Consider the following 18,582-nt stretch of genomic DNA (forward strand, 5'->3'; position numbering starts at 1 on the left):
CCCTCTGATTCCCTTTTGACAGGTGCACCCTGAGAATGCGATTCCAGAAGATGAGGACAAGGAGATGGCTCTGCAGTCATACTGGGGAGAGGTGATGGTGCCTTGACAGATTTCAGTGGTGAAGGCAGAAGAATGGGCCAATGATTTGGCTTCCTGAAGTGAGAGAAGGGCAAGAATCAAGTGTGCTCCCAAGGTTTGGGGCCTGGGCCCCTGGAAAAATGGAGCAGCCATTTGCCCAAAACTAGAGGACAGAGAGAGGAGCAGGTTTGGGAGAAAGAGAGCAGGGAAATCAGGAGTGTGGTTTGAGTGTGTGTTATGGACTGAATGTGTGTGGCCCTCCCCCCAAAAAAACTCATATACTGAAATTCTAACCCCCACTGTGATGGTATTAGGATGTGAGGTCTCTGGAAGGAGACTGGGTCATGAGGGTAGAGCCCTCATGACTGGGATTCATGCTCTTATAAAAGGGACTCCAGAGAGCTCACTCATCCCTTCCCCCATGTGAGGACACAGCCAGGAGTTGGCCGTCTGCAACCTGACCACACCAGCACCCTGATCTTGGACTTGCAGCCCCCAGAACTCTGAGAAATGACTTTCTGTTGTTGATAAGCCACCAGAGGCAGGAGGGGCCAGGAGCAGACTCTCCCTTCAAGCCTTCAGAGGGAGCATGCCTCTGCTGGACTTTTTAAAATCACAAACCCCTTGCCCTAGCCAGTTGGGCTCAGTGGATAGAGTGTCGGCCTGAGGACTGAAAGGTCCCATGTTCAATTCCCGTCAAGGGCACATCAACATTGATTGGCTGCCTCTTGCCAGCCCCTGCTGGGGATGGAGCCTGCAACACAAGCATGTGCCCTGACCGGGAATCAAACTGGTGACCTCCTGGTGCATAGGTCAATGCTCAACCACTGAGCCACACCAACTGTGCTTCACTTCAACCTATATTTTGTGGTGAGGGGACACACTTCAACCCACAACCCTTGTCTAATGAAATCTATTCTTACATAACCAAGCATTTCCCAACACTGCCAAGCTCCCAATGAATGGCTGCTCTGTGTGTTCCAATGAAGGATTCCAGAGAGAGTAACCAATTAGCACATTTGTTGCAGTTGCACATTGAGACCAAGAAGTATTTAGCAGTATTAAATAATGTACTCTTAAATTTGCATATATGTAAGCCCTAATGTAATAGGTGTGAAATGTAATACCAATTCTTTTATTTATATATATATTGATTTCAGAGAGGGAGAGGGATAGACATAGAACATCAGTGATGAGAAAGAATCATTGATCTGTTGCCTCCTGCATGCCCCCCACCACCACTGGGTATCAAGCCCACAACCAGGGCATGTGTCCTTGACTGGGAATCAAACTGTGACCTCCTGGTTTATAGGTAGATGCTCGCTCAACCACTGAGCCACGTAGTCAGGCTGTAATACCACTTCTTTACAGTGGCCACTAGAGGGATACTAGAATTGCAAATTGTTTCATTTTCACAAAAGCATTCAATAGGATTTATTTAACATTTCGGCCCTCAATAGTTTTATTTATAAACTAGAGGCCCGGTGCATAAAATTCATGCACGGAGGGGAGGGGGGGTGTCCCTCAACCTGGCCTGCACCCTCTCCAATCTGGGACCCCTCGGGGGATATCTGACTGCCGATTTAAACTAGCAGTTGTACATCCCTCTCACAATCTGGAACTGCTGGCTCCTAACCGCTCTCCTGCCTGCCTGATTGCCACTAACTGCTTCTGCCTGCCAGCCTGATCACCCCCTAACCTCTCCCCTGCTGGCCCAATTGACCCCAACTGCCCTCCCCTGCCGGCCTGCACATGGCCATCTTGTGGAGGCCATCTTGTGACGACATCGCACGAGGGCCACCTAGGCTTTTATTAGTATAGACTAATGGCCCAGTGCACGAGTTTGTGCACACTAAAAGGAAATTAATTAGAAGGTGGCTGGCAGGGTGTGACTGGGCAAGACGGCCCGGACACGCCCTGGAGCCAGCCTCCCTCGGTTCCTCCCTGACCAGCCGCACCTGGGGTGGCTCGAAGGGTGTCTGCGGTCACTGCAGCTCAGCAGTAAGCCAGATTCTTGGCCGATAGTGCCCCAGCAACAATATAACCCACAGCCGAAGGTGGAATCACCTGGCCCCGCGAGGAATCGGGCTCCCTCCTCTCTGGTTCTGGGATGCGTCACCTGAGAACCGCTGCTGCCAAGTCACCCCAGCTCGGCAGCTCCTGCATTGAGCGTCTGCCCCCTGGTGGTCAGTGCACATCATAGGTACTGGCAGGTCAGATGGCCGTACGGTTGCTTAGCCTTTTATATTTTAGATAACTTTATTTGCATATTTAAATTAAATTCACTAAAATATTTTTTGGAATAACTTTATTTAAACTTTTGATATTCACTAAATATATCATTGATACTGTGCAAGGCTTTTTAAAACAAATTCGAATGTTTTTGTGAAAAACTATGTTTTAAAAAAATATGATTATAATATGAAAAAAAATTTTTCATCTGTGCTGTAGCCTGGGGAGATCAGGGGCGCCCAGTGAGGGTAGGGGAAGGCCCCGGACCCACGTCGTCTCCCCTCCAGTTCCCCACCCAAGTGGATTTCTATCCAGAGGCAAAAAAAAACCTACACACCTGCATTCATTGGCAGTCACAGGATCCCAAGAAGGGGCGCGCCGCGCCTGTAATGTCTCCAAATGGCCGCCAGGTGACGCCAGAAATACCGGAAGTCCTCCGGACTCATTCGTCTCTATGATCCCCGTGACAGCCAGCGCAACCCGGAAGCTGAGACTAGCGAGGGGGCAGTGCTTCCGGATAGGAACGAGGTGACCTGACCGCCACAGGAATCTGTGGCGGCAGCAGCCATGGGGGCGCACCTGGCCAGGCGCTACCTGGGTGATTCCTCAGGGGAGCCAGACCCCCTGCGGATGCCCACCTTTCCGCCCGACTACGGCTTCCCCGGGCGCAAGGAGCGCGGTGAGATCCAATGCGCAGGCGCGGCCAACGAGAGTGGGGTGCGGACGCCGTAACGCCGGGGTCCGCAGGGCTGGGCCCAGCACTGACCTGGCCCGGGGAGGGCGGAGGACAGGCGTGACCCTGCCTGAGTGTGGAGGCTTTCAGGGCAGAGGGCACGGCCCGAGGAAAAACCCGGGGGAAGGTGGCGATAGGGGGCTAACCAGGCGCTGGGAGCTGGGCTTTGTCCTGGAGTCCGCGCGGACCCAGGGAGGGCTCGTTGCGAAGGACCGTGTTCATTGTCCCGATGGCACTCCTGTTCTTAGGTATGCGCAAGGAGACACACGGGACTCACGCCATGCATTCTGTCGTGCACGTTGCCTTTTTTAAAATATGTTTTTATTGATTGTAGAGAGAGAGAAACATCGATGGGCTGCCTCCTGCACACACCGGGGATGAAGCCCGCAACCTGGGCATGTGCCCCGACTGGGAATCCAGCCCGGCGGCCTCTAGGTGCTTGGGACGACGCTCAACCAACTGAGCCGCACCGGCCAGGGCTGCACGTTGCTTTTTAATGTAGTAATATCACAAGCACATCAAACGCCAGTCCTGGGCCGGGGTCCCAAGTTGGGCACCATGGATACAGCAGGCACTGATTAAAGGAAATTCTTAGCCCTGGGGCTGAGACAGCGGCACCAGGCCGAGCTGGGGGTCTACACTTTGGAGAAGTCTGGAGGCAGGCTTCCAGGAGGCAGTAGCTGGAAGCCAGACCTCAGGGTAAGGAGTAGAAGCTGACCACACGGAGACCTGGGAGAGGGGAGAGCCAGCGTTTGTAAGCAGAGGAGACACGATCAGATTTGCTTTGGCAAAAGGCTGTGCTGGCTGCCGGTGGGCGAGGACTTGGAGAAGGAGAGACCTACAAGTGGGGGTGTGCAGAGAGGTCTGGATTTGAGAGAACGTTGGGAGGTGGACTCCTCCAGTGGCCCGATTCCTGGTAGTTGGTCAGCCCTGCATGAACTTGCAGTCCATTGATCCACCTGCCTTCTTACACCTGCTTTGCTCTGTTTTGCAAACACCCACAACCTCCTGCTCCTCTCTCCTGCTTGGCTAAACCACAACCCTGGGTAAGCCCAGCTCTCCTTGGCTCCTGTCCCTATTCAGCTGAACATCATGGGAGAAGCACACTCTACAACTGTTCTCCCCATCACCCCCCTGGTTGATCCTTCCTGCTGCTGGCTTTCCTGATACATTCCCTGCCCCTTCCCACGCCCCCTCCCTCCTAGATGAGTGTCCCATGCCTTTTCTCTGACTCCAGTACCTCCTTTTGGCTAGTCACTTTGAATTCTCTTATTAAGAAAATAGAAGCTGTTTCCCTATTTGGCTCAGTGGTTAGAGCCTTGGCCCACACACTGAAGGGTCTCGGGTTTGATTCCAGTCAAGTTGCAGGTTCGATCCTGGTCAGGCACGTGCAGGAGGCAACCAATCAGTGTGCCTCTCACATCAATGTTTTTCTCTCTCTGTCTCTCCCGCTCCCTTCCACTCTCTAAAAATCAGTGGAGTCCGGCAGTGTGGCTCAGTGGTTGAATGTCCACCTGTGAAACAGGAGGTCACGGTTTGATTCCTGGTTGGAGCACATGCCTGGGTTGCAGACACCATCTCCAGTAGGGGGTGTGCAGGAGGCACTGATCAATGATTCTCTCATTGGTGTTTCTATCTCTCTCTCCCTCTCTCTAAAAAAAATCAACAAAAACATATTTTTAAAAGAAAATAGAAACTGTCAAAAGAGCTCTCATGGCTCCCTGGCACTCCTCTGCTGTTACTTCAGATGATCTGACCCTGCTCCAGAAAACCCCTTGTGACCTCCATCCCATCCTCTCACCTATCCAAGGGCACCTCTATCATTCTCCCTTTCTGTTGCAACATTGTTTTTTCCATCAACATGCAAATACAATAGTTACTTTGACTGTTTTCAATCCCCTCCTAGACCCCCTCCCCCTCCAGCTATCTCTCCACTTCACTGCAAGAGCTCTGACCAAGTTTGTCGCACACACTATTGCTGTACCCACTGTCAATTCCCAGTTCCAACTAACCCCACTGCCCACTGTCAATTCCCAGTTCCAACTAACCCCACTGCCCACTGTCAATTCCCAGTTCCAACTAACCCCACTGCCTCTTCATGGAAGCCCTTCCTCACCCGGCTGCCAGGATCCCCCACTCCTGCCCACCTCAATGTGGGCTTCTTCACTGATCCAACCCCACTCCCCGTATCGTAAATATTGGGGGCAGGGAGTAGTGAGGGTCTCCACTCACTCCCTGGGGTTCTCTGCTAGTTCCCTCACTTCAAATGCCTTCTGTGTCCCAGTGCTCCCAAGTTTTTACTTCCAGCTGGGCCTTGACCCTGAACCCCAGACTCATGGACCCCGCTGCCTGATTGGCATCTCTCCACAGTGTTAACGAGCATCTTGCACTCAGCAAGCCCACACTCAGACCACATGCTCCATCCAAAATCCCTGGGGCATCCCGAGGCCTGTCCCCTCACCTTAAGGCCTCTGCACCTGTTGTTCCCCTACTGGGAATGCTCTTCCCCCAGGGGTCTTCATGTCTCATTCCCTCACTTTCAGATGCCACTTTCTAAAGCAGGGGTTCTCAACCTGTGGGTCCTGACCCCTTTGGCGGTCGAACGACCCTTTCATAGGGGTCGCCTAAGACCATCCTGCATGTCAGATATTTACATTATGATTCATAACAGTAGCAACATTACAGTTATGAAGTAGCAATGAAAATAATTTTATGGTTGGGTCACAACATGAGGAACTGTATTTAAAGGGCCAGAAGGTTGAGAACCACTGTTCTAAAGGATCCCTTCACCAAAATTGTGACCCACCTCCAACACTGCCTCTCTCTCCCTTGCTTTATTTTCCAATGCTTAGCATTCTGGACATTCTGTGACATTGGCTCCACCTGTTTGTACTGTGTCTCCCTCCAAGAGCAGGATCCCTAACAGTTACTCCATAAATCCTAACTGCTGACTGATTAGCCAGGTGCAAGTTGCAGTCACATTGCCATGGAAACCAGCAGGGGGCTACAGGTGGATTATGGGCCTGGCGCTCAGACAAGGTGAGGGTGGGGGTACCGAGTAGGGGCTTAACGGTCTATCGGGTGGTGATGGAAGCCATGGATTAAAAGGAGCAAAGGCTCTCAGCAAGAACCTCAGGAAGCCAAAGCCACAGAGATGGGAGGAAACCTGGGGAGGGGAGAGCCAGGGGAAGACAATGTTCAAGAAAGCAGCTAAGGAAGGGCAGTGTCCTGGGGTCTCAGTGCCCTTGTGAGAGCCTTGTGTGGGCAGGGCTGTGCGGAGTGTGGAAGCCAGGGGTTCTGTGCAGGGACAGGAGATGAGAACCAGGGCCTGAAGGAGGCAGAGGCACGGGGTTCAGAAGCAGAGGGAAGAGACGCCAGTGGGGAAGATTGCAGGGAGCTGGGGGATTGCCGGCATGGAGTGTGCACCCAGACTTCTAAGGGCCCCCATCAGCCCCCTGAAGGTTGACTTGGTCCCAGCTCAGATTTGCCAGGTGGATGAGGCACAGCCCAGTGGCTAGTTCAGCCTCACTGAAGGAGGCACTGAGCACCTACATCCGTTCCTTCACGCTCACTCAGTTGACTTAGGAGTGGGGACTGTTAGTCCACTCCTGAGGGGAGGAAACTGAATTTCCGAGAGGCCACACTCTGGTGAGAGGGCACAGCTGGGATCCAGGTCACCCCAGCCCCCACACTGGTTATGCCCTGCAGAGGGGAGCGCTGGGAGAAAGTGGGTTCTGCAGGGTGGGACTGTCTGGGGAGATGAGGATCCATGTGGATGCTGAGGTGCTTGGTGTGATGGGGAGACGGGGACTCTTCCCTTGTCTGGGCCTCAGTGTCCAGGTTGCCTTTGAACAAATGAGAAAAGGACACTCCCTCCATCAGAGGACGGCAGTCACCTGCTACCACACAGTTGACCTGTGGGGGACGGAACTGAGCTGTGACTTCTGGTTGCACGTGGGCCGGCTGGGTCTCCCTGGACTCAGGGCATCATGGGAACCTCTAGAAGTTAGGGGCCCAAAAGCCCACCCTGGCTGAGTCCCTCCCACTCCCTCCCCACAGAGATGGTGGCCACGCAGCAGCAGATGAATGATGCACAGCTGGGGCTCCAGCAGCGAGACTACTGCGCTCACTACCTTATCCGGCTGCTCAAATGCAAGCGCGACAGCTTCCCCAACTTCCTGGCCTGCAAACACGAGCAGCACGACTGGGACTACTGCGAGCACCTCGAGTGAGCCCCAGACCACCCCTATCCCTCACTCCCCACCCCCACCTACCCTCAGCCCAAGGATCTTGAGGCAAAGGACAGTGAACTAACCTGAGTTTTGAGCCTTAGTTGAAAAAGGCTCTCAGGGGGTCTGTTGGGTGGAGGCAGGGGAAGGGGCAGGTGGGGCAGGCATCTTTGAGGCCACCTGGAGGATCAGCCAAGCCAGGGTTCCAGGCAGGAGGCCCAGGGCTCACTGGTGTCCACCAGAGGGGCAGAGAGGGGGCAGACCCCAGACTTAAACCAGAGGCCCAGGTCTCCGAGGCCTCCCAGAGTGCTCTGGGGTGGAGTTCCAGCCCCGTTGTTGGCTTCCCAGGGCTAAGGGGGGGGCAACTCAGGCCAGGGAGCTGTAACGCCCTTTCTCATGCTCTGCCCATAGCTACGTGAAGCGAATGAAGGAGTTTGAGCGCGAGCGGCGGCTGCTCCAGCGGAAGAAGCGGCGGGAGCAGAGGGAGGCAGATCTGGCCAGAAGCCAGGAGTCCAGCCAGGTGGCCGCGTAGTGGGGCCCACCCACCACCCTTGGACAAGGGGAGAAATAAAAGCCTCCAGGCCCTCAGCCCATGCCCTGCCTATTCCTGTGGTCTACTGGTCCCCAAACCCCCCAAAGAAACACACAGAGTCTGAGTCCAGCTGGGCAGGCAGATTTTATTCCAGGTGCTGGAGAGCAGTGTACCCCATTCCTCCCCCAGGAGGACACAGTGGGGTACAAGAGCCCGGCTCCCAAGAGCCTGACTGTAGGAGCTGGTGGAGGCAGGCGACTCAGAGCAGGAAGGGGATGATGGGCATGCGCAGGGGTGGGTAGTCTCGGAACTCCTTCAGGTAGCTGCGGTGCTTGCCCTTGGCCCAAATGGTCATTTGGATGAAGCCCACCAGAGAGAAGAGGGCCACTGCAGAGCAGAGCAGGGGGTTAGGGAGGGTGCATGGCACCGAGTGGGGCAGGGCCCAGCTGAGGGGGGGAAGTGGGCTCACCTGGGAGACACTGCGTCATGATGGCAAAGCCTATCCAGGACCCCACCTGTGGGCACAGGGCGGAGATGAGGGCAGGCCAGCTATTGGGGGGAGGGGGGGGCACGTGCCCCTCAGCCCTCAACAGCCACAAGCCCCGCCTTACACAACTCCCAACCCCCCGGGGCCACAGTCTGCATCTCCAGATGCTCTCAAGTTCAAACTGCAAAAGCAACTGCTGGCCAGGCAACCCGATTCTTCCCCACTCCCCGCCTCGTAAATGTTGGCGAGCCCCAGGGCCGAGACCTCTATTTCCAGGGACTGAGCCCTTCACATGGAACCTGAAGCCCCATGAGGGAGAGGGGAGCAGGACAGGCCCTCACCTCATAGGTGTAGTTGGGGCAGGACACCAGTAGGAAGAGCCACGTGAAGGGGTTCTTGGTGGGGTATGGGATCTTCCTGGTCTTGGATCCTGACAGGCAGGATGGGAAGGGTGAGTGAGACCCCCTGGCCCAGCCTGCCCACCCCCTGCCCAGAGGAGACCACTCACCAGCTGGCCGCAGATCCCGCAGGGCCATGTGGATGGAGAAGTTGCCCAGCTGGCAGATCTGTCAGAGGAGCAGGGTCAGCCCAGAGCCCCCGGACTCCCTCCACCCAGTCACACATACCAGCCTGCCTGCTTACCACAAAGATGGCCAGTGCCAGTTTAACCTGCTGAGCTCCATAGGCTGAAAAGAAAGCCAGAGGGGAGGCCTATGAGAGGAGCCTGGTGGGGGATGGGGGCTCACAGGAGGAGCAGGGTCCCAAAGCCACTTACTGGGGGGCGTGTAGAGAGGGTGGTTGATGTAATAGGCCATCCACGCAGCGAAGCCCCAGTAGTAGGTGCAATTCTGAAAGGGAGCAGGGCCAGGATGGGGCCTGGCCCAGTGGAGGGCAGGGTCCGGGGCAGGGGGGTCCACCCCAAAGGGTGTGGGCAGAGAGCTGGGTCCTGCGAGGGCGGGGCTAGGGTGGGTGGGCCTGGGACACTAGGCCGGGGGCCTTACCTTGAAGATGTTGCGCAAGGGCATGGTGCCATGGGAGAAGCGGTGTACGAAGAGCGTCTCCAGTAGGCGCTTGACATAGTGGAATGAGTGGCAGATGCAGGCGAGGCTGGGAGGAGAGCTGGCTCAGAGGGGCCGATCCACAGGCCTTTCACTACCCCCCACCACCCCCTCCACCCTGACCCACTCACTGCACCACCGTGTGCCTGCTGGACGTGAAGTCATATTTGTGGCCATAGATGAAGGGCACCCGGAAATAGAAGAGCAGGTAGATGAAAAGGGGTCCCGCGTACTCTGTCAGGAAGACCTGGGAAGACGGGCAGGTGAGTCACCCCAATGTGGCTGATGGGAGAGGAGGCTGTAGGTAGTAGGGTCAGGACTCACCGTCACCCAGCTGATCTGCGCCCCCAGGTCCCGGAAGTACAGTGTGGCTGTGGTGCCCACAGGCAGCTTTTGCAGAACGTCCTCATCCTTCAGGGACTTGCCCTCTGCAGAGAGGCAGGCCACAGCTCAGGAGCTACCCAGGCCTCCCAATGCCACCGGGGTGCCCAGGGGTGGTCAAGCAACAGCTGTACTCACTGGGGTCCAGGCGGAGGGACTGCCGGGCAGGGTACCACTGCGGATCTGCGGGGAGAGCAGGGCGTCACAGCACACAGCCTAGTGTGGCCCAAGGACCCCACAGCTCCTCCAACCAAGAACAAGGCCTCTGTGGCCTGTGTGGCTCCAGGACACAGCCCGGAAGAGCACTGGCAGAAGCTGGATGTTGTCCTTCCGAAAACCAAGCAAGGGCATTCCTACCAGTGGCCACACGGGGGCGCTGCAACAGGCAAGCCCAGAAAGTCCTGGACTCCACTATGGGCATCTCTGCAGACCCTGGGGGGAGAGGCTGCCAGGAGGGGTCCCACCCAGAGGCCCCTGCCCAGAGGGGCTGCAGGAGGCAGTGTGGCTGGGCCCTGGACTTACGGCTCTTAGTGAAAAGGTTCTTGATCTCTGCGATGGTGGCATGGGGCTCCACCTGAGGGAAGCACGGGCCGGAGGGAAGTCAGCCCTGGGGGGAGCCAGGACCCCTGATCCAGGATCCCTCCTGCTGAGGTGGGGATGGATGGGGGCCTGGGTAGCTGCTATGGGAGTGGGGAAGGTTGGGGTCCAAGCCCCAGACCCACATGGCCGAGAGGAGCAGCAAGGGCCTGTCAGAGTGGGGACGGCAGTGGGCCTGAGGGCCCAGATTTACCAGGCAGCCAGGATGCCCCCCAGCCAAGCTGGGAGACAATTTGAGCAGGAGAAGCTGGGCCTCTCCTCTCCACCCCTACCCACATCTCCCCCCAGAGTAAAGACCCACAGTCCAGGCCAGACCTCCCCTAGGAAGGGACAAGCCCCTTGCCCTGGCCTGGTTACAATTCTACCCCCTCCCAGCCCAAAGCCCTGCAGGCTCCACTGAGGCTGCTTCACCTCCTCTTGCACTGTGAGGCCAAGTCCCGGCCACACCCAGCGGCCAGGGCTGCCCACGCTACCACGAGCTGGCAGGGACAGGCCCAGGCCTGAGGATAGGACCCCTCATGTGCACCTCCCAAGCAGTTTGGAGGAGCACTCCCATCTCCCTTGGGGTCAGGAGCCCCGTAAGGAAGAGGCATGGGCCCAGCACCCTGACCCAGTGCAGCCGGCACCGCGGTCCTACCTTGTCCAGGAAACACAGCTTCTCCCGAGTCTTTGCATCCAGAATCTCCACCTCAAAGAAGAGAACGCCCTTTTTAGGTTTCTTGGCCACTTTGGGGGGTGCAGGCCGGGGCAGGCCATTGAGGCCTAAGGCAGGGCTGGGGCCAGGGCCCTGGCTGGCCTCCCGGGCCACCAAGCTCACACTCAGGTCCATGCCACCCTGCTCTGCCCACGAGGCCAGTGGCCCAAGCTGCCGGCTGTCAGGCCCCACCACCGACCTCCCCACGCACAGCGCTCTGGGCCAGGCCACGCGATCAAATTCTGCCGCGGCGCTGGAAAGGAGCCCACGCCTGCCCTGGCACTGCCACCTTCTGTGCAGCTGTAACCCGAGTGGCCCTACAGCCATGCCCGGCTAAATATAAAACTTCCCAGACTGAGCCCCCGAAGAGCCATGGCACAGATCGGGGACAGCCCCCCAGGGGCTGGGTCACCCTGAAAGTGAGGTTTTCCAGTGGACATAGCCCCGAAGAGCACTGGGGGGTAGGGAGGTCTCCAGAGGAAGGCATGGAGGTGTCTCCTGGCCCCCCTACCCAGTGAGGAGGAGGGAGAGAGGCCAGCCCACACCCCGGCACCGGCTCAGGCCGGCAGAGTTCACTGGGCTTGGAGAAATCCCAGCTATTTGAGAATCCGAGAGCTAGATCATCATTTCCCCTTCTGAGCTGTGAGAGACACTCGGATTATTTCCCTTGTGCATTTGTGTTCCCAGGGAGGTGACAGATTCCAGAGTTATTGGTGCAGAGAGCCTCTATGTGTGGAAAGGGTAAAGAAACCGGGAAGTTTCCAGAAAGCACCCCAGCCTGGGCTGATGAGGCCTTGGCCCCACCTCCCTGACCTCCCTCTCCACACATTTCACTAGATCCACCCAGACCATGTTCAAGGTCACCTTCAGGGCAGTCTTCCCATCATGTAAGCCCAACGTAGCTGCCTTGCCCAGGTCCTGAGATCCCCAAAGCCCAGAACACACAACCCACTTCACACACGATCTCCCTGAACCCCAGAGAGGGGCAGAGCAGAGGGGTGCTGCTGGGAGGGAAGAAGCTCCAGGAGGGAGGGGAGATCTGACCCACCACTCCACGCAGGTCAAAGCAGACACCACGGACATGGAAGAGCAGCACTGAGGCCCGGTGGGCAGGCCAGTCCTGAAAGACCTGCGTGCCACAGAGCTCACACCGAGCAGTGGCAGGTAGGGCTGGGTCTGTCCCCAAGTCGGCCACTGGGCAACACGTGCTGAGGACCCTTCCCACCCCTGGTGGCCCTCAGTCAGTGGCAGCGTGGGGAAGAGGCGCAGGGCTCGAAACCCCATGCAAGGCCCACGCAAGGCTTTCTGAGGGCATGCCACCCACCCAAGGCCCTTGAAAGAAGGGGTTCCCCTCACACACACCCCAACGACAGTGAGAGAAGCAGGGGGTGTGGTAGACAGTACATGGGACTGAATCTGGCCCTGCCACAGAATCACTTCTTCTGGGCCTCAGCCTGGGGAGCACACAGCAGGGCTGGGAGGGTCCCATGAGACAACGCACGAGAAGTGCAGCGTGGTGCCTGACAGACACGCAGTGTCCCAAAGCCTGTGGAGCTGCCCGAAGGGAAGGACATGGCCTGGGGTGAGATCCCAGCTCCATGCTGGCCAGCTGGTGGCTGCAGCACCCACCCCCATGGACCTGCGGTAGGAGAGGGCCCAGCACCCAAGAAGTCTTGGCCAACCTGCCTATTGTTAACACACTAGAGAGAGCTCGGCCAGGCCCTGTGGCCTTGGGCACAGGTTATTGAACCCTCTGAGCCACAGGGGTAACAAGGCCAGACAGAGGGGCCAAAAACAGAAAGCTGGTCTCATCACCTGGAGTACCAGTCCCACCAAGGGGACTCATGGGAGACGGACGGGGCACACACAAATGTACGGGAAGGGCTAGAACAGCAGGGCCCTGGGCAGGCCCTGTGCCTGCCCCGTGGCTGCAGGTATATTAATAGTTGCTGGGTCCCAGGCGGGCAGTGCCCACATGCCTTCAGAGCCGGTGTGGTCCACAGGAAGGCAACACCGTGCCTCCGGGGAAAGAGGCCTCCGAGTTCCTGCTGAACCACTCAACAGCTTAAAATACAACCAGCCCTCTCCCTGCCTGCCAGCTGCTGGGGAAGGGCTAAAATTCTACCCTCCCCCAACCGGGCATGAGACCAGGGCCCAGGAGGAGAGGACAGCCGTCGGGGGCCCAACTGGCTGCTGGGAGAGGAAGCTGGGCAGCAGGAGAGGGCGGCCAGGAGAGGGGCTATACTCCCAGCAGCCGCCACACTGCGCCCAGGCCAGCCCAAGACCAAAGGACAGGAGAGACTGAGCCCTCACAGAGGTAAGCTCAGCCCAAGGGGCAGCACGAGGGGCCCGACCCACCAGGGTGGGGGCTGCTCCAGCTCAGGCCACCCCGACAGGATCAGTCCTCATTTCCCATTTCCTGGCCCCAAATCCTGGGGCCCAGAGGCCATCTTTACCCCAAGAGAGGTCTGAAAGGCCCTGGGGGGTTGGGGGGGTGGGGGGTGGGGGGACCGAGGACCTCCTGTACTGTTTTTGCATCTCCTTGTTCTCTATAATTATTTCAAAATAAAAAGTTATGCTAGTTGGGGAAAAAGTTTTTCCAAGTGAAAGAAGCCAGACACAAAGGGGTCACTTTGTACATGAAATGTCCAGAACAGTTAAATCCCATAGGCAAAAAGCAGAATGGTAGTTGCCAGGGGCTGGGGGAGTGAGGAAGGGGAGTATCAGCTAATGGGGACCTGGTCTCCTTTCGAGGTGATGGAAAGTTGTGGAACTAGAAGAGGTCGGTGGTTGTACAACACTGTGAATGTACTAAGTGCCGCTAAACTTTTCACTTTTAAATGGGCATTGTGTTATGTGAATTTCATCTCAATAAAGTTTTTAGGTGGGAAGGCTAACAAACAAGTCCCAATTACCCATCCAAACAAAGGTCTCTGGGCAGGGAGCAGCAGAGGTTCCTCACCCCCTCCCCCACCCACACTGACGGTCTAAAGGTGGGGGCCCGGTCATGCGCTTCCCAGTCTTCAGTCCCTGAGCTCACCCCCCCAACTGCAACCCTCCCCACCTCAGCGCCACCCCTACCCCCTGCTCTGTGCCCAAGCATGCCTCCCATGCCCTATGCTTCAGAGACAAACACATGTACCACATGCCTGCCCAGCCCTGAGGCCAGAGTGGGATAGGGGCCCAGGGTAGGACCCAGGACTGAGGTCAGAGGGCACAGGCAACTGCTGAGCACAGAAAAGACAGCAGGCCCAGGCCCCATCCCTGGGGAGAAAGCGAAGGAGTGGTGGGCCCTACTGAGGAACACAGGGGCAGCCCTTCCTGCCCCCACAGAGGGAAGGGGCTGGGGAAGGGCAACATGTTCTACTCTATGGATGAATGAAGTGAGGCCTGTGAGGAGGTCACTGGCTCAAGGTCCATCAATGGCTGCAGGCAGGGAGTGTGGCCCCATGGCCTACAATGGACAGAGGACAAGGGCAGGGTAGGCACCCTGGCCTGGGGTGCATGCGATGACATTCCACTAGCCTGGGAGGAATTCTCACCCAGAGGCCTGAGATTCTGGGGCCCAGCCAACAGCAACTCGTGGCAGCACGAGGTGGCAGAGGGGTGTGGGGGGTGGCAAGGACAAGGGGCAAGACCACAGCCCACCTCGCAGGAGGGGACGAGCAGAAGCCACCCTGTGGTCTTCCCCAACCCAGAGAGGAGCACCCAGAGCCACTGTGGAGCAGCAGGGCCCCTGGCCTTCACTGTCTTCGTGGAAATAAAAATGTTACTGATCAAGGTAGCAGTAGTAGAAAGAGGGGAGCGGTTTCTGAGCACCTGCTCCAAGCTAGCGCCAGTGCCCAGAGCTGCCAGGGAGGCAAGGATCCAGGGGTCGGCCCTGTCTGGCGATGACAAAACAAGAGCATAGTTATGCAACCGTAAGAGAGACTCGGGACTTTGCACATGCTGTTCCAGCTGCTTAGAACACTCTCCCCCAGACCCCACAGGGCTCCTCCCCTATCTCCTCAGACCTTCAGACGACTTTGCAGTGAGGAGGCCCTTCCTGACCATCAGCTTAAAATATCAACCCCCCTGCCCTAGCTGGTTTGGCTCAGTGGATAGAGCGTCAGCCTGCGGACCTAAGGGTCCCAGGTTCGATTCCAGTCAAGGGCACATGCCAGGGTTGCGGGCTCAGCCCAACGTGCAGGAGGCAGCCAATCAATGATTCCCTCTCATCATTGATGTTTCTATCTCTCTCTTCTTCTCTGAAATAAATAAAAATATTTTTTTAAAAAAATAAAATATCAACCCCCAGACATTTACCATCTACCTCCCACTGGGTTGTCAGTTGTTTCCCAGCACCCGGAACATAGCCCAGCATGGAGCTGTGCTCTGCAAACATCTGTGTAAGGCTCCTAAGCAACAACTCACCTACTTCCTGGCTGTGAGGCCCTGAAATTACCTGTTTCCTCATCTACAAAGTAGGCTGCCCCCACCTGCCATCTCACAGGGTTACTGCAAGATTTACAGAGATAATAACCACCCAAAAAAGTACATAAATATATCCAGCCTAGAATTAAGTTTGACAAAGGATAAATATAATGCAGACCAATGCTAGTGAAATAGCACTGCCAGCTGCCCAGGGAGCCAGGCCTCTTGTCCCCAAATCCTGACCACGGACATCAAGGGGCCCATCTACAGGACATCAACGTCAGGGGGTTGGTGCAATGATGCTTCATCCAGCTGCTGACAGTGAGCAGAACCCTAACAATAGTAAGACACGTGTGGCACAAGAGGTGGGGCCTCTGCCGCAGTCCCTACTACGGTCTTACTACAGTTCACCAGCGCTGGAGGCTGCCACATCTCTGCTGCCCCCTTGTGGCAGCAGCTCCATCCCACAGTCCCACATCCAGGAAGGGTGCTCGCAGCAGCTTTGCTCCACAGTCCTCCGGTCCCAACTCCGCGTCCCAATTCCAGTACAGGATGGGACCAGGAAGGACCAAGAGAGCGAGCCCTAACCCCAGCTCTGCCACTTACCAGCAAAGAGGCTCCTTCATTCATTCCTGCACCCCTTCTTCCCATGACTGGGAACTGCAGTGAACAAAACCAAGCCCCTGCCTCTAGGGGACCTGCATTACAGTCTGTGTGCTGGGGGGCGGCAAGCAGGGGATAGGGGCAGACAATAGTGGCATGATTTGTGTCACCCAGGGTTGCGAAGTAAAACAGAATGGGAAGGGTGGGACATCAGGAGTGGGGAGGGTGGCCATTTTAGGCAGAGTGATCAGGGAAGGCCTCCCTCAGGGTGGGCATCTGAGCCAAGGCCAGGAGGAAATGAGGGAACAAACCATGCACACACCTCGGGGGGAAGTATTCCAAGCAGAGGGAACGGCAAGTGCAATGGTGCCAGGCATGTTTGTGGAGCAGGAAGAAGGCTACGCGGCTGGAGCAGAGTGAGTGAGGGGGAGACTGGGAGGACATAGAGACGGGGAGTAAAAGGGCAGCTCCTACAGAGCCTTGTGAGCCACAGAGAGGATTCTGGCTTTTACTCTGAGTGAGGCAGGAGCCTGGAGGATTCATGAGTAGAAGAGGAGCATAACCTGACTCAGGTGTTCACAGGTACCACCTGGGAATTGGGAGACCAGGATGGAGGTGAGGATGGGGGTGCGAAGTGGGGAATCTGGACAGACTATGAAGGTGGAGGAAACAGGATCTGCTGATCGTTTGTTGGCATGTGGAGATGAGAGGAGAGAGAAATCTGAGGTTTCTATCTGAGCCCCATGAGCAGGAAGAGCAAGTAGGAGGCTGGTGGGAGGAGCCCAAGTTGGAAGAGCTGTTTGTAATGCTGCTCCACTCTGCATGAGCCACCAGGCAAACACAACACACAGGGCCCAGGCACCAGTGCCCAGGTCACCGGAGCCAGGAGCCTGTGCTTCGCCATCTTTACAAACACAGCCAGCCTGGTGCTTCCCAGGCTCCTCCCACCAGTAAACCAGACTCCATGGCCTCAAGGGCCTTGGACGAGGGACTGGAAGAGGCCAGAAAGTCAGCATGGACTTAACACCTCCCACTTTTATACCAGGAACTGCTGTGTGTCCTAAGAAGGGACTGCCCGGTGGCTATGGATGAGGACAATTGGTCCGGAATGGCAAGTTTCCCAGCCCCCTCTCCTCATCCTCCCTCGTCCCTACGGTGGCCAAGGGAGCAGGAGCCATGAGGAAGCCAAGTTCCAAAGGGTGCAGAGTGCACCCAAGTCATGCAAATGCCTGAGCCCTGACCAGCAACCACACACAGTGTTCTGGGGCTGCACCTCCAGCCAGGACATGCTCTACAGTGGCCCACACACAGAGGTGGCACAGGGCAGCACACCCTGCCTCCAGCAGGCTCTCTGGGATGCCACAGGGGATTGTCTGCCAGGAAAAGGCCCTTAAACTGGGCTGTGGCATGCTGGGCAGCCTAGCAGCACCCAGCCAGTACCTGCAGAGGACTGTGTGCTCTGGTGGGCAACAACTTCTCCCAAAGCTGGGGCACAAGAGGCCTGCTGTGGTGCAAACCCTGCTCAGAGCAACCTAGGACTCCAGACAAAAATGAAAATGACCCAGCAGGTCCTTCAGCCAGCCAGCCCAGGCACTCAGCTCCCACAGCCACCACAGGGCACAGCAGGATGGCGGCCTGGCCCATCTCGGCTACCTAACCAACTTCACTAATGAGGAGGCTTGAGCACACTTGCCACACTCAGCAGCTCAGCACTCTAGGCTCGCTTTCCCTTACACTTTCCAAAATATCGAAGTCACACTGCTCCTGCCAGGGCAGCTGAAAAGACCTTGGGCTCAGCTGCCAGGATGCCAGCACAGGCCACACCTGCTCAGCCAGAAATACCTCCTTCCCCAGTGGCCTCGCCTTGTGACCCCATTTCTCGGAGGAGCCCAAGGCAGCCGAAGAGCCCGGGGCAGCCGGGGTGGGGGCGGAATGTCATCATCCCAGACCGGGAAGGACAGAGAGAGGCTGATCGCTCTTCCCAGGCACCCAGCCAGCCAGCTCCCAGACCCTGCGCCCCTGGCCAGATGAGGGGTCACAAAGTCTGGATGCCATGTCCCTAGGCTGTGGGACCCAGGGCCAGGAGAAGCTGGCAGCGTATCTGGTAGCAACTGGCCTCAGAGGATGTTTTTCAGGTGCTCGGGTGCCCCCAGGTTGGTCACTGAGACCACAGAAGGCCCAAGGTGAAAGGGGCACTGGACTAACACAGCAGGGGACTCTGGGTCTCAGGCCTGGATCTGACCAGCTGCTCGCCAGCACCCACAGCCCACGCACCTCTCTGGGTGATTACAGGCTGTACCTGTTCCATTTGGAAATGCCACCACGAGTAACATGTATCAGATGCTGACCTCGTTCCTAGGACTCTGCTAAGACTTTCATCTGCAAAACTCACCTAGCCTCACCTGGGCCTGTGACCCCTGCTGGGTGGCTCACATAACAGGGTTCAAAAACAAGGGGGCTCTTGCCCTAGCCCAGTGGTCAGCAAACTGTGGCTCGGCAAACCGCGGCTCGCGAGCCACATGTGGCTCTTTGGCCCCTTGAGTGT

At 57.0% G+C, this 18,582-nt stretch overlaps 2 protein-coding genes and 1 long non-coding RNA gene across 3 annotated transcripts in view; 2 read left to right on the plus strand and 1 right to left on the minus strand.

The window, feature by feature from the left end:
* Window positions 1–2,789: 2,789 nt before the first annotated feature.
* NDUFB7 (NADH dehydrogenase (ubiquinone) 1 beta subcomplex, 7, 18kDa) lies at window positions 2,790–7,866 on the plus strand. Its single transcript, XM_005865839.2, has 3 exons — window positions 2,790–2,989; window positions 7,103–7,271; window positions 7,684–7,866. The coding sequence occupies exons 1-3, from the start codon at window positions 2,878–2,880 to the stop codon at window positions 7,802–7,804; spliced, it is 402 nt and encodes a 133-aa protein (XP_005865901.1). The 5' UTR covers window positions 2,790–2,877; the 3' UTR covers window positions 7,805–7,866.
* Window positions 7,867–7,926: 60 nt separating this feature from the next.
* Window positions 7,927–18,582, minus strand: part of TECR (trans-2,3-enoyl-CoA reductase) — a 26,608-nt gene continuing 15,952 nt past the window's right edge. Inside the window, exons 2-13 of the mRNA XM_005865840.2 lie at window positions 10,965–11,015; window positions 10,253–10,304; window positions 9,869–9,913; window positions 9,674–9,777; window positions 9,481–9,596; window positions 9,293–9,398; window positions 9,067–9,139; window positions 8,934–8,977; window positions 8,800–8,857; window positions 8,633–8,721; window positions 8,274–8,319; window positions 7,927–8,191 (exon numbers count right to left, since the gene is read on the minus strand). Of these exons, the coding sequence (XP_005865902.1) occupies window positions 8,064–8,191; window positions 8,274–8,319; window positions 8,633–8,721; window positions 8,800–8,857; window positions 8,934–8,977; window positions 9,067–9,139; window positions 9,293–9,398; window positions 9,481–9,596; window positions 9,674–9,777; window positions 9,869–9,913; window positions 10,253–10,304; window positions 10,965–11,015 (912 nt within the window). The 3' untranslated portion in view covers window positions 7,927–8,063. The remainder of the gene's footprint in view (window positions 8,192–8,273; window positions 8,320–8,632; window positions 8,722–8,799; window positions 8,858–8,933; window positions 8,978–9,066; window positions 9,140–9,292; window positions 9,399–9,480; window positions 9,597–9,673; window positions 9,778–9,868; window positions 9,914–10,252; window positions 10,305–10,964; window positions 11,016–18,582) is intronic.
* The window catches only part of LOC102260397, a 29,948-nt gene continuing 22,387 nt past the window's right edge, over window positions 11,022–18,582 (plus strand). The window contains exon 1 of the long non-coding RNA XR_313560.2: window positions 11,022–13,338. This is a non-coding gene — a long non-coding RNA (uncharacterized LOC102260397). The remainder of the gene's footprint in view (window positions 13,339–18,582) is intronic.

This window comes from Myotis brandtii, unplaced genomic scaffold (assembly GCF_000412655.1).
Source record: "Myotis brandtii unplaced genomic scaffold, ASM41265v1 scaffold2134, whole genome shotgun sequence".
NCBI lineage: Eukaryota > Metazoa > Chordata > Mammalia > Chiroptera > Vespertilionidae > Myotis > Myotis brandtii.

Coding starts and splice junctions, on each gene's coding strand:
- NDUFB7 (XM_005865839.2), top strand. CDS start 2,878: ATGGGGGCGCACCTGGCCAGGCGCTACCTGGGTGATTCCTCAGGGGAG. Junction 2,990..7,102: donor CCCCGGGCGCAAGGAGCGCG/GTGAGATCCAAT, acceptor CCCTCCCCACAG/AGATGGTGGCCACGCAGCAG. Junction 7,272..7,683: donor GACTACTGCGAGCACCTCGA/GTGAGCCCCAGA, acceptor CTCTGCCCATAG/CTACGTGAAGCGAATGAAGG.